The 12,837-nt window shown below is 49.3% G+C and overlaps 1 protein-coding gene and 1 long non-coding RNA gene across 4 annotated transcripts; both read left to right on the plus strand.

The window, feature by feature from the left end:
• Window positions 1-670: 670 nt before the first annotated feature.
• Window positions 671-9,826, plus strand: LOC121303102 (VIP36-like protein). 3 transcript variants are annotated; one of them, XM_041233557.1, is made up of 9 exons: window positions 671-1,728; window positions 5,754-5,872; window positions 6,261-6,378; window positions 6,761-6,843; window positions 7,386-7,418; window positions 8,219-8,380; window positions 8,795-8,909; window positions 9,133-9,252; window positions 9,644-9,826. In XM_041233557.1, exons 1-9 carry the CDS (start codon window positions 1,527-1,529, stop codon window positions 9,781-9,783), a joined length of 1,092 nt encoding a protein of 363 aa, XP_041089491.1. In that variant the 5' UTR covers window positions 671-1,526; the 3' UTR covers window positions 9,784-9,826. The 3 variants fall into 3 exon arrangements, with proteins under 3 accessions (XP_041089491.1, XP_041089492.1, XP_041089493.1); XM_041233558.1 differs by lacking the exon at window positions 7,386-7,418; XM_041233559.1 differs by lacking the exons at window positions 671-1,728; window positions 5,754-5,872; window positions 6,261-6,378 and adding an exon at window positions 6,439-6,516.
• A 466-nt stretch (window positions 9,827-10,292) lies between these two features.
• Window positions 10,293-11,874, plus strand: LOC121303117. The gene is made up of 2 exons (XR_005947751.1): window positions 10,293-10,461; window positions 10,497-11,874. It is a non-coding gene; the product is annotated as an uncharacterized LOC121303117 (long non-coding RNA).
• Window positions 11,875-12,837: the final 963 nt, after the last annotated feature.

Here is a 12,837-nt window from a genome sequence, read left to right on the forward strand (position 1 = left end):
ATATCCACTCATAAACAGCAGTCCTTCATTTGATTTATTTGTTATTTTTTCTCTTGTGGTGCTCCTAGTTGGCTTTGCAAACACGCTCTTGTCGGGTATGATGACTCGTGTTTGTTGCATTGGCCGCGCCGGTCTTGTGGAATAACTGCATCGGTATGTTCGTGGCGTACAGCAAAACCGAACTCGGTAAACAACACGTCATCCTTTGCCAGGGAGCTAGCCTGGCCCTCATTGGTCGACAGTGACATCATAGCGTCAGCCCGAATCAACGGGTTCGTTCACGGAGATCATTCTGCGCAGATGCGGTGCGGAATCTGGCAAATGAATCCGGTGATCTTCTGAGGATGATCTCCGTGAACGCACCCTGATTCAGAGCCGGCGACAGTCGAGAGGTTTCGCAGCTTGGAAAGGAGAAGATGCGGGTAGAGTCAGCGAGTCGGCAGCGCCCGCTACCTACTAATGCAGGCAGTGTTTATCCGATATGCTGGACCGCATCGTTTCAACCTGTGCTTCTGTTAACCTGTAATACAACGCCATTACGAGGCTCGCTGATCCACTGGTCAGAGGAAAGGGGGCTCTGATACCAGGAGGGTTCAAATCCCAGCCACTGACCCTGAGACCCTGAGCGAGTCACTGAACCTCCTTGTGCTCCGTCCTTCAGACGCAAAACAAGCGAGGTGCTATTGGAAGAGACTCTGCAGCAGCAGCGGTTGTTGATGAAGCAGAGTTCACCCCCCTGGTCTCTGTGAGCCGCTCTGGATAACAGCCTCTGCTGAATGACCCATTCGTACTAAAATAATAATAATTCAATATACTGAAATCTGACCGGATGAGTGCCAATCTGGGTTTTTCCTAAAGCAGAGGAAAAAGTCACCCGCAGCTCGATGCGCTTATTATTCTTATTATTTATTAGTATTATTATTATTATTATTATTATAATTATTATGTTGTGATGTCATTCACTCCATGTCAATGACGTAACGATGCGCTATTCCTTGCGGTTTAACCCTTCAGGCATCGCGATATTAAATCTGGTTATCGTCCTGTTTATTTATCTTTTTGCGTCTATATTAAACCTTAACCTCCAACAAAACAACAAAAAAAAAACAAACAAAAAAAAAACTAAAACTAAAATAAGACCATTTCCCTGCGATATGAGAAAGCCCTGGTCTGGACTCGCACTAAAGGTGCGCTGCAGCTTTAAGACCGCGGAGAGGGAGACCCGCAGCTGCTATTGGTGGGGTTTAATGAATCCGTTGCCATGCAACAAATGTCTTCCACGCATTGGAGGACATTTCTGATGGATGGCCGGATTGACCAATGAGAGTCATGTAAATGATATCGAGTCGCCCAATCATAGAGCGGTCCTCGCCTGGCTTTTTCATACACCGTGAAGGTGGAGCCAAGGAGACCTGAAAAAATGAGTGACAGCCGCCTAAGCCAATAGTATAAATGATTTTCAGCAGGACGGCCAATCAGAGCTCGGGGGTGGGAGGGGAGCGGTCTACGGGGGCAACGCAAAAATAATGGCTGTTGTCGTGAAAAATAAAGCGGTATCCCGGCGTATTCAGGGGGGTTATCGTTTTGTTTTCAGTAGAAAGGCGGATTTCAAGATGCTGTTTTTAATTTCCCTCTGCCTTGTCTCCGTGGCGCGGTCTGGCGCAGAAGAGGGGCACCAGACGGAGGAATTTCTCAAACGGGAGTTTTCACTGACGAAACCTTATCAAGGTAACGAATAACACTGCAATGAGTGGACGCTGTGAGTGTGAGTGTGAGTGTGAGTGTGAGTGTGAGTGTGTGTGTGTGTGTGTGTGTGTGTGTGTGTGTGTGTGTGTGTGTGTGTGTGTGAGTGAGTGAGTGTGTGTGTGTGTGTGAGAGAGAGACAGAGACAGAGACAGAGACAGATGGACATACAAACATCACGGTGTGTGTGTGTGTGAGAGACAGAGTGTGTGTGTTTGAGTGAGTGTGTGTGTGTCTTTGTGTGTGAGACAGTGACCAGTGTCTTGTCTGAGTGAGAGCGGGACGTGTGTGTGTGTGAGTGAGAGTGTGTGTGTGTGAGTTTGTGAGAGAGTGTGTGTGAACCAGAGGTGAGTAGAGAGAGAGAGAGAGTGTGCGTCTCAGTGTGTGTGAGAGAGAGAGAGACAGTGAGAGTGTGTGAGAGAGAGAGACAGAGAGAGAGTGTCTGTGTGAGACGAAGAGAGACAGAGTGTGTGTGTTCGCCCGAGAGTGTGTGTGAGACAGAGTTGTGGTTGAGTGAGTGTGTGAGAGCGAGTGTTGTGTGTTGAGTGATGTGAGAGTGTGTGTGTGTGTTGTGTGTGAGACAGAGAGAGTGTGTGTGTGTGAGTGTGTGTGTGTGTGTGTGTGTGTGTGTTTTGAGTGAGTCTCTGAGAGAGAAAGAGTTGTGTGAGAGTGGCTCTCTCTGAGCGAGGGAGAGTGTGTGTTGAGTGTGAGACTGTGAGAGAGCGAGACGTGAGAGTGTGTGAGAGAGAGAGACGTGGAGAGAGTGTGTGTGTGAGAGTGAGTGTGTGAGAGAGAGAGTGTGTGTCTGTGAGAGAGAGAGAGTGTGTGTAAGATTTTTTTTTTTTTTTCTGGGAGAAAACCGACAGTCGTGAACGAGTCAACAGCAGAGAAAGAAAAAATGTGTTTAAAAAAAAAGAAAAAAGCAAATTCATATATTTTTTTTAAGTTGTCACCCCCCTGTGGAGAATTGTACAACTGCAGCTCATGAAGATTGTCGGCATGATCCCGAAACATTTTAACTGAAGTTTTTATTTGTTTTTTCTTTCCTGGTTGTGTAGTACACATGATCCAGGATGAACAGTACGGGGCTGGAGTCAGACTCCTATTGCACACAGTGTCACCCAGTCCAGGTTTTACTAGCAGCTTGATCAGCCCCCAGTGTGTCTAGGCAACAAGCTCAGGTGTGTCTGATTACACCGTGTAACAATTTTTTTTTTTTGTTCCTGGGTAGTAAGTGTTATTTCCTAATTGCTTATGCCTCAAAAGTATAGAAAATGGCTATTATTCCCCACAAACTTTGCTTTTGTGACCAGGACAGTGATATTTTGAAATTTACCTATTTTCCAGAACATTCCAGATAGATTCAGTGCTGAGTAAACTTGGAGTAACTTCTAGAACTTTCTAGAACTTTCCAGTAATATAAATAGTAGTATAAATACAGGGGTCTTAAGCCCACCAGTTCAGTTTAGTTCCAGCTGCCTAAGTGGATGCATATCTGCATTTTTCTGAGATGGCATCAAGAGGCTGCAAGCATCCGGCAGACGCATTTTGCCATGTCTGCGGCCAATTTATCAACACAAGAGCGAAAAAGTGCTCCTTGGAAGCATCTGCCTAGATGTGCGAGGCCTACAAGGCTTATTTCAGCATGCCTGTCGGGGATAAAGACAAACCCTGGGCACCTCATTTCACCTGCGAGCACTGCAAAAAAAACTCTGGAAGGTAAGATGGACAATTGTTGCTTGGAATTTTATGTTATAAAATTTGTTAATTTTTAAAATTGTAAATTTTTAATTTTAAAATGTTTTACAATTTTCAATGTTATTGAAAAAATATATATGAAAAATGTTGCGAGAATCTCTTACACATTAGTCATGGGTGAAATAAATGTATTTTTGTAGGATGGTACAGAGGGGAAAAAAGAGCCATGAAGTTCGCTATCCCAAGAATTTGGCGGGAACCCACTGACCACTCAAGCAACTGCTACTTCTGCATGGTGGACCCTTCCAAACATCGGACTGGCAAGAATGCACCTGCTATCACGTATTCGGACCTTCCTTCATCCATCGCCCCGGTGCCACACTGCCATGAGCTCCCCGTACCCACTCCTCCGGAGAGAGAGCAGCCGTCTTTAGAAGAGAGCAGCAAGTCAGAGAGCGAGGAAGACGTTGTAGATCCAGATGACAATTTCAGAGGTGGAGCTGAGGAGAGAAACCCATACTACCCCAACCAAAAAGACCTCAACGACTTGATTAGAGATCTTGGTCTCACCAAGTCCAATGCCGAGCTTTTGACGTCTAGGCTCAAGCAGTGGAACTTGTTGGATGAAAGTGTGCAAGTCGCAGATCAGAGGAAGCGTCACCAACCTTTTTCCAGCTTCTTCACCCGTCAAGATGGGCTCTGCTTCTGCCACAATGTGACCAGTCTGTTCGAGGCAATCGGAATCGACCTGTAACCAGAATGAGTGGCGCCTCTTCATTGACAGCTCATCCAGGAGCCTCAAAGCCGTGCTGCTCCATAATGGTAACAAGTACCCGTCTCTTCCCCTGGCTCACTCGGTGCACCTCAAAGAGGATTACAACAGCATCAAGACCTTGCTGGACGCCTTGAAGTATGATGAGTACGGCTGGGAGGTCATAGGAGACTTCAAAATGGTGGCATTCCTGATGGGTCTCCAAGGCGGTTTTACCAAGTTTCCCTGCTATCTTTGCCTTTGGGACAGCAGGGACACCAAGGCGCACTACCACAGGCGGGACTGGCCACAGCGGACCGAGTTCTCTGTGGGGAGGAACAACGTCAAGTGGGAGCCACTGGTGGACCCCCGGAAGGTGCTGATGCCACCACTGCACATCAAATTGGGCCTTATGAAACAATTTGTCAGAGCTCTAGATAAGGAGTCGGCAGCCTTCAAGTACCTTCAAGACTTCTTCCCTAAGCTGTCTGAGGCAAAGGTCAAAGCCAGTGTCTTCATCGGACCACAGATAAAGAAGATCCTGGAGTGCAATGAATTCCCCAGAAGCTCACTAGTAAGGAGAAAGTGGCTTGGAACAGCTTTGTCGCAGTGGTTCGGAGCTTCCTGGGCAATCGCAAGGCCGAAAACTATGTGGAGCTGGTTGAAACTCTGGTGAAGAACTACGGCACAATGGGCTGTAGGATGTCCCTCAAAGTCCATATCCTTGATGCTCATCTTGATAAATTCAAGGAGAACATGGGAGCGTACTCGGAGGAGCAAGGCGAGGGCTTCCACCAGGATATACTGGACTTTGAACGCCGCTACCAAGGACAGTATAATGAGAACATGATGGGAGACTACATTTGGGGGCTGATTCGTGAAAGTGATTTACAGTATAATTGTAAATCTCGAAAAACTACTCACTTCTAAATCTTTTGTAGTCATTTTTGTATTACTTTAGTATAAATACATGTTAATTTGGATTCATATGTTGTGTTTTTCTGACTTTATGTGAACGAAAAGACACACATTTGCTCGTTTTCCCATTGGAAATAGTGATATTTTGAAATATCACTGTCCTGGTCACAAAAGCAAAGTTTGTGGGGAATAATAGCCATTTTCTATACTTTTGAGGCATAAGCAATTAGGAAATAACACTTACTACCCAGGAACAAAAATTGTGTTACATAGTGTTATTAAACTCACAGTGAATGGATCACACTGCTGTGCAATGGGAGTCGTATTCCCATCCCTGCAATAATAATACTGTTAATAGAGATGGAAGTAAGACTGCTATTGGATCAAACTACTATACAAGCGGAGTGTTAGTTCCATCACTGCAGTGACCTGTGCAGCGGTATTACCATGTGACAGGGCTGCTGTGTGACTGTGCTGCTGTGTCACTGTGTGACAGGGCTGCTGTGTGACAGGGCTGCTGTGTGACAGGGCTGCTGTGTGACTGTGCTGCTGTGTGACTGTGTGACAGTACTGCTGTGTGACTGTGCTGCTGTGTCACTGTGTGACTCAGTGGTTGCGTCTCTGCTCCCCTCTCGTGTTGCAGATGTGGGCTCGTCCAGCTCCTCTCACTGGGAGCTCCTGGGGAACGCCATGGTGAGCACGCAGCAGCTGCGCCTCACCCCCGACATGCAGAGCAAGCAGGGCGCCGTCTGGAACCGCACTGTGAGTGAGGAGTCTAGAACCAGAGTGCGGAATGGAGTGGGTCTAGAACCAGAGTGGGAGGGGGATCTAGAACCACATCACCCTACCGAATTACCTAAGTTGAGTGAAAGCTCCTGAATAATGTGACGCTAACACACTGAATTCCACACTGCTTTGTAGTTTAACCAGATGCTTAAAAATGAAATCTAACATGAAATACTTACTGTACTGCTGTTATGGCTTCCGGTAGACTTTTTTTGTACGATACGAGGTCTACGCGAGCGCCAGGAACGAACTTGCTTGTGTTTGTGCGTGGTCTGGCTAATGCGTCCGTCTCCTCTCCTCTCCTGTCCTCCTCTCCTCTCTCCTCTCTTCTCTCCTCTGTCTCTCTCTCTCCTCTTCTCTCTAGCCCTGCTTCCTGCGGGACTGGGAGCTGCAGGTTCACTTCAAGGTCCACGGGCAGGGCAAGAAAAACCTAAACGGAGACGGGTTTGCAGTGTGGTACACCAGGGAGAGGATGCAGACAGGTACCAGGGAGGAGGAGGGGGTACACCAGGGAGAGGATGCAGACAGGTACCAGGGAGGAGGAGGGGGTACACCAGGGAGAGGATGCAGACAGGTACCAGGGAGGAGGAGGGGGTACACCAGGGAGAGGATGCAGACAGGTACCAGGGAGGAGGGGGGGGGAGGGGGAGGGGGGGGGGGGGGGGGGGGGGGGGGGGGGGGGGGGGGGGGGGGGGGGGGGGGTGGGGGGGTCACACACACACACACACACACACACACACACACACACACACACACACACACACACACACACACACAGTGTCGGGTTGATCAGTGTCTCATTGAGCGTGTCGGGTTGGTCAGTGTCTCTCGGTCTCATTGTTTGTGTGTTGGGTTGGTTTGCAGGCCCTGTCTTCGGCAATAAAGACAACTTCACAGGGCTGGGGGTGTTCGTGGATACCTACCCCAACGAGGAGAAACAGCAGGAGGTAGGGGGAAGGAGGGAAGCTGTCTCACTTCTGCCAGAACTTACTTGGCTCCAGTCCAGTTCTTCTCAGCCAGGTTTCAGCTCGCTAGCAACGCTTCAAATCTTCCATTCCATGGTGTCGCCCAAGAAACGCCTGTTTATCAGTGAACATGTCCCTCTGACCCTGTGTCTCTATATCGGTGAACATGTCCCTCTGACCCTGTGTCTCTATATCTGAACATGTCCCTCTGATGTGTCTCTATATCAGTGAACATGTCCCTCTGACCCTGTGTCTCTATATCAGTGAACATGTCCCTCTGACCCTGTGTCTCTATATCAGTGAACATGTCCCTCTGACCCTGTGTCTCTATATCAGTGAACATGTCCCTCTGACCCTGTGTCTCTATATCAGTGAACACGGTCTCTCTTATGATATTGGAGGTCCTGCAGGGCTGTGATCTGCTGGAGTTCGATAAGTTTTTAAAGGTTTTGTTTTTTGTCGTCGTGTTTTTTTTTTTTTTTTTTTTTTTCTCCTGCTCTCCGCTTGTTTCGGGGGGGAAACAGAACCAGAAGAGGAGGTTCAGCCCCAGCTCCCAGGTATTCACCCCTGACCCTGATCCTCCATAAGTGGGGACTGGGGACTGGGATGACCGTACGGGGGGGGGCCATGCCCCCCCCCCCCCACTTTGATGTATATTTATTTAATGCAATGACGTACCAGACCGGAAATAAAACAAACATCCCCGGGACCTACGTGTGTGTGTGTGTGTGTGTGTGTGTGTGTGTGTGTGAGAGAGAGAGAGAGTGTGTATTTTCCTTTAAGTTTGGTATTTCCCCCCCATTCGCTATGTGTCTTCTCTTTACCACAAAGCAGTTCTTCATGTTCACATGAGATAAAACAGTAATTGATGTATTTTACTGACACCACCAGCCCCAGTGTTTCACACACAGTTTCACTTCTCATTATAATAATAATTACAGCAGCTGAGCCAAGACTCCACTATCACTGCAATTACACCCTGCCACTGAATAGGAAACAACACGAGCATTTCAACTGATGCCCGTCTCTGTGTCTCTCTCTCTCTCTCTCTCTCTCTTTCTCTTTCTCTGGGTCACTGTCTGTGTCTTTGTCTGTCTCTATCTCTCTCTCTCCCCCTGTTGCTCTCCCCCTGTCTGTCTCCTCCCCTTTCTCCCTCCTCCCTCTCTCTCTCTCCCTTGTGCTCTCTCCCCCCTATCTTGCTCTCTCGCTCTCGCTCCCCCCTCTCGCTCTCCCTCCCTCTCCCTCCTCTTCCTCTCCCTCTCTCTCTCTCTCCCTCCCTCTCTCCCTCCCTCTTCCTCTCTCGCTCTCCCCCTCTCTCTCTCTCCCCCCTCTCCCACTCTCCCCGCCTCTCTCTCAGCGGCTCTTCCCCCTGGTTCTGGCCATGGTTGGTAATGGCTCTCTGAGCTACGATCACGAGCGTGACGGGCGCCCCACGGAGCTGGGCAGCTGCACGGCGCTGGTGCGGAACCTGAACCACGACTCCTTCCTGGTGGTGCGCTACGTGCGGAGGAGGCTGACCGTGAGTAAGACTCAGAGACCCGTTCACCGATCGAGGGGTTTGACTGCCGCTGTCCCGGGACGGCAGGGCAGCGCTGCCACAGTTACCAGGCCGCGGCTGGAACCCAACCCAGCCGCTGACTCGCTGTGTGGGACCCTGAGCAAGTCACTGAACCTCCTTGTGCTCCGTCCTTCGGATGAGACGCCAAACAAACCAGGTCCTATTGGAAGTGACTCTGCAGCAGCAGCAGCGGTTGATGGTGCAGAGTTCACCCCCCTGGTCTCTGTGAGTCGCTTTGGATAAAAGCCTCTGCGAAACGACTCATTTTAACAGTAATATAAAAGAAACACAAGTATCTCTTTGCAGAGTCGGTGTGAGGCAGCCTGCAGTGCCTCCAGTGTCTCAGCAGCCCTCTCCTTCCCTCCCTGCTCGTAGGTCATGATTGATATCGACGGGAAGCACGAGTGGAGAGACTGTCTGGATGTCCCGGGGGTCAGGCTGCCTCTCGGGTATTATTTTGGGGCGTCCTCGTTGACGGGAGATCTGTCAGGTAGGGGCTCTCTCTCTCTCTGAGTGCTTTTCCAGCATTCTGTGCTTCAGAACGATGAAACGCTGCACAGTGCTGAAACGCCAAAAGAAGAATTGTTTGTCGTTTTGAATTTATTTATTTTTGCTAAATGCTGTATTACACTTCTAAATTTTATCAAATGAACTGGAATATACCATCTGTCTCTCTCTCTCTCTCTCTCTCTCTCCCTCTCTCTCTCTCTCAGATAACCACGATCTGATCTCTCTGAAGCTGTACCAGCTGACTGTGGAGCGCAGCGAGGAGGAGGAGCTGCTGGACAAGGAGGTGTTCATACCCAGCGTGGACAACTGGGAGCTGCTGAGAGGTGAGACAGGGACAGAGAGAGAGGGACCGGGGGGCAAAGAGACAGGGACACAACAGGGACCAGGTGTCCCTGGTGTGACACCTGGTCCAACTCTCCAGGTACTCTATCTCTCTTCAGAGAGAGAGAGAGAGAGAGAGAGAGAGACACAGGGTGGGGGCATGGCGAGAGGTGAGACATACAGGGACAGGGATACATACAGTACACAACATTGCACTGCTGCAAGGGGACACAGTCAAACAGGAATCCATCCTTTCCCCATGAGCACCGTGTCTCACCCCACCCTCATACTAAAGAATTAAAACGTTGTTCTTCACAGTTCAATCCCTCTCTCTCCTCTCTCTCTCTCTCTCTCTCTCTCCTCTCTCCCCCTCTTTGCTCTCTCTCTGCGCAGTGCTGGATCAGCCTGAGTCCATGGGTGCCGTGTCTTTCTTCCTGCTCATTCTCTTCAGCATCCTGGGCTGCATCATACTCGTCATCCTCGGGGTCATCGCCTACCAGAAGTGGAGCGAGAGGGACAAGAGATTCTACTGAGAGGAGAGAGGCTGGAGTGAGGGGAGGGGGTAGAGAGAGGCTGGAGTGAGGGGAGGGGGTAGAGAGAGGCTGGAGTGAGGGGAGGGGGTAGAGAGAGGCTGGAGTGAGGGGAGGGGGTAGAGAGAGGCTGGAGTGAGGGGAGGGGGTTAGGAGGGAGTTAGAGGAGAGGCTGGAACCCTCCCTACCACCTGGGAGGGTGGATGAGGGTGTAGAGAGGCTCCAGGGAGGGGAGGGGAGAGAGCTGGAGAGAGGGGAGGGGGATGAGCGGGTTTAGGGTTGGGAGATGGGGGAGGGTGGGCCAGTGAGCAGGTGGAGGAGGGGTAGAGAGGCTGGGAGAGGAGGAGTGAGGGGGAAATGAGGCTGGGAGAGGGGAGTGAGGGGAGAGAGGGGGGAGAGGGAGGGCGGGGGGGAGTGAGGGAGTAGAGAGGCTGGGAGAGAGGAGACGGGAGGGGAGTGAGGGGGCAAAGTCAGGCTGGGAGAGAGGGGAGGGGAGTGAGGGAGTAGAGAGAGGCTGGGAGAGAGGGGAGGGGAGTGAGGGGGTAATAGCAAGGGCAGTGAGAGACAGCAGGAAGGTTTGACTGGGGGGCTGAACTGCAAGTTGAGCTCAGAGTCGCTGTGTTTGTGCTTCTTGATACAGTCCTATCGGGATTTTTGAGGAGTGTTCACTATAGACAGGAGGTCCTGTTTAAATACAGCGGCGCTATAGACAGGAGGTCCTGTTTAAATACAGCGGCGCTATAGACAGGAGGTCCTGTTTAAATACAGCGGCGCTATAGACAGGAGGCCCTGTTTAAATACAGCGGCGCTATAGACAGGAGGCCCTGTTTAAATACAGCTGCGCCATAAATCTGAGATTGAATCCAGAGGACAAGTCTGCTTCTCTGCCTTACTGAGATCAAACGTAGAATCTGTTGAGAGGAGAGAGGAGAGGGCAGAGGGAAGAGGGGAGAATCAGTCTGGATACAAATGAACCGAGAAGCACGAACACCGAGCTGTACCATCCATACCATTCTTGTATGTATATATTTATTTATGTTAGTATTGTGTGTGACGGCACAGTCTCTTGTATGTGTTTGTTAGTATTGTGTGTGTGTGTGTGTGTCTTGTTTTAATACCAGGTTTACGTGCCTCAGTGTAACCCTGTCCTCCTTCACAGTAAAATGTATCAGATGGACACTGTCTGTGTGAATTGTAGATCTGTATGTTGCTGCTGCTATGCACTGGAGGCTTGGATTTTAAGCTAAGAGCAAGGAAGAGGGTTTGTAAATGATTGTATTTGTTATTTTAAACCACTTGTGCCTGCCTCACTGCTGCCTCTGTGTGTGTGTATGCCCCCCCCCCCCCCAATTCCTTTTTAAAATCAATTCCCATTTCCTTAACCTTTTAATCAATTCCAGCACATCATTGTTCAAAGATTGCAATCGGCAAGCTTCACACAACAGCGGCGACTCGTGACTCTCTGGAGCTCGCTGCCTGTCTGCCTGTCTGCCTGTCTGTCTGTTTGTTTGTCAGTCGATTTTTAAAATCGGTTTCAAATGAAAGCAGCTGCGCGATCGCCAGTTACCACGACCTCTAAAAACATCAACTTCCACTGGAGAATTCATTTTAAAAAAGGAATGGGATTCTTAAAGCAGGAAGCGACCCGGCACCCGCCACCCTGCGCAGACCCCGATAAAGACCCCAGCCGCCCCCCCGAACACGCAACAGACGTGCCATGGGATTCAGCGCCTGTCTGGAGACGAGGAAGGACTGTTACAAACGGACACGCGTGTGTGTGTTTATATAGAGAGCACTTTCTGTCTTGGTTTGCAGTCTGGTACAGCGTGTATTCCACTACTCAGAGCGGCTGTGCTGTTGTTGTTGTTATTATTATTATTAGTAGTAGTGGTATTGCTTGCAGTGTTAAGTCATTGTGTCTGAATGAGTTGTTGCAGTCCTCCATGGTCCTCCTCATGTGACCCGTCTTCTCTGTGAAATTGCACAGGTTTATATATTTATTTATTTATTGATTGATTTCTTGATTGATTTTCCTGTAGTTTTTTTTGGCTCATTTCTCCCTCCATACTTCAATAAACACCACTCCTGTTTTTATATGTACTTCTGCTAAAGCCTGTCTGGTTTATAATGTGATCTGAAATGTCTTTATAATATACAGCGCTAGACCCTGATATTGATGAGATCCAGCCCTCTGAAATGTCTTTATAATATACAGCGCTAGACCCTGATATTGATGAGACACAGCCCTCTGAAATGTCTTTATAATATACAGCGCTAGACCCTGATATTGATGAGACACAGCCCTCTGAAATGTCTTTATAATATACAGCGCTAGACCCTGATATTGATGAGACACAGCCCTCTGAAATGTCTTTATAATATACAGCGCTAGACCCTGATATTGATGAGATCCAGCCCTCTGAAATGTCTTTATAATATGCAGCACTAGACCCTGATATTGATGAGACACAAGGAGGTTCAATGAGGGTCACACACCATAGGTTCAATGGACTGTCTCAGGGGTCTCACACACAAACACAAGGAGGTTCACAGTGAGGGTGCTCAACACTTCTCACACCCTACACAGGCTCACACGAGTCACAGTGACTTGCTCAGGGTCTCACACACACACACAAGGAGGTTCATGGACTGACCAGGGTCCATCCACCCACCACCAAGGAGGTTCACGTGGGACTTCTAGGGTCACAAACACAAACAAGGAGGTCAGTGAACTTGCTCAGGGTCTCACAACTACCACACAAGGGGTTCCCGTAGGTGATTGCTTCAGGGTCAAACAACACAACACAAAGGAGGTTCAGTGACTTGCTCAGGGTCTCAACACAATGACACCACAAGTCCAAGGTTTTCAGTGATGGATGTGCTCACACACAACACACAGAAGGAGGTTCGGTGACTCTGGGTTCTCACACCACACACAACAAGGAAGGTCCAGTGACTCAGGATCATGTCACACACACACAAGGAGGTTCGGTGACTTGCTCAGGGTCACACCACACACACACAAGGACACAGGGAGGGTTCAGTGACTTGGTCAGG

This window comes from Polyodon spathula, chromosome 31 (assembly GCF_017654505.1).
Source record: "Polyodon spathula isolate WHYD16114869_AA chromosome 31, ASM1765450v1, whole genome shotgun sequence".
NCBI lineage: Eukaryota > Metazoa > Chordata > Actinopteri > Acipenseriformes > Polyodontidae > Polyodon > Polyodon spathula.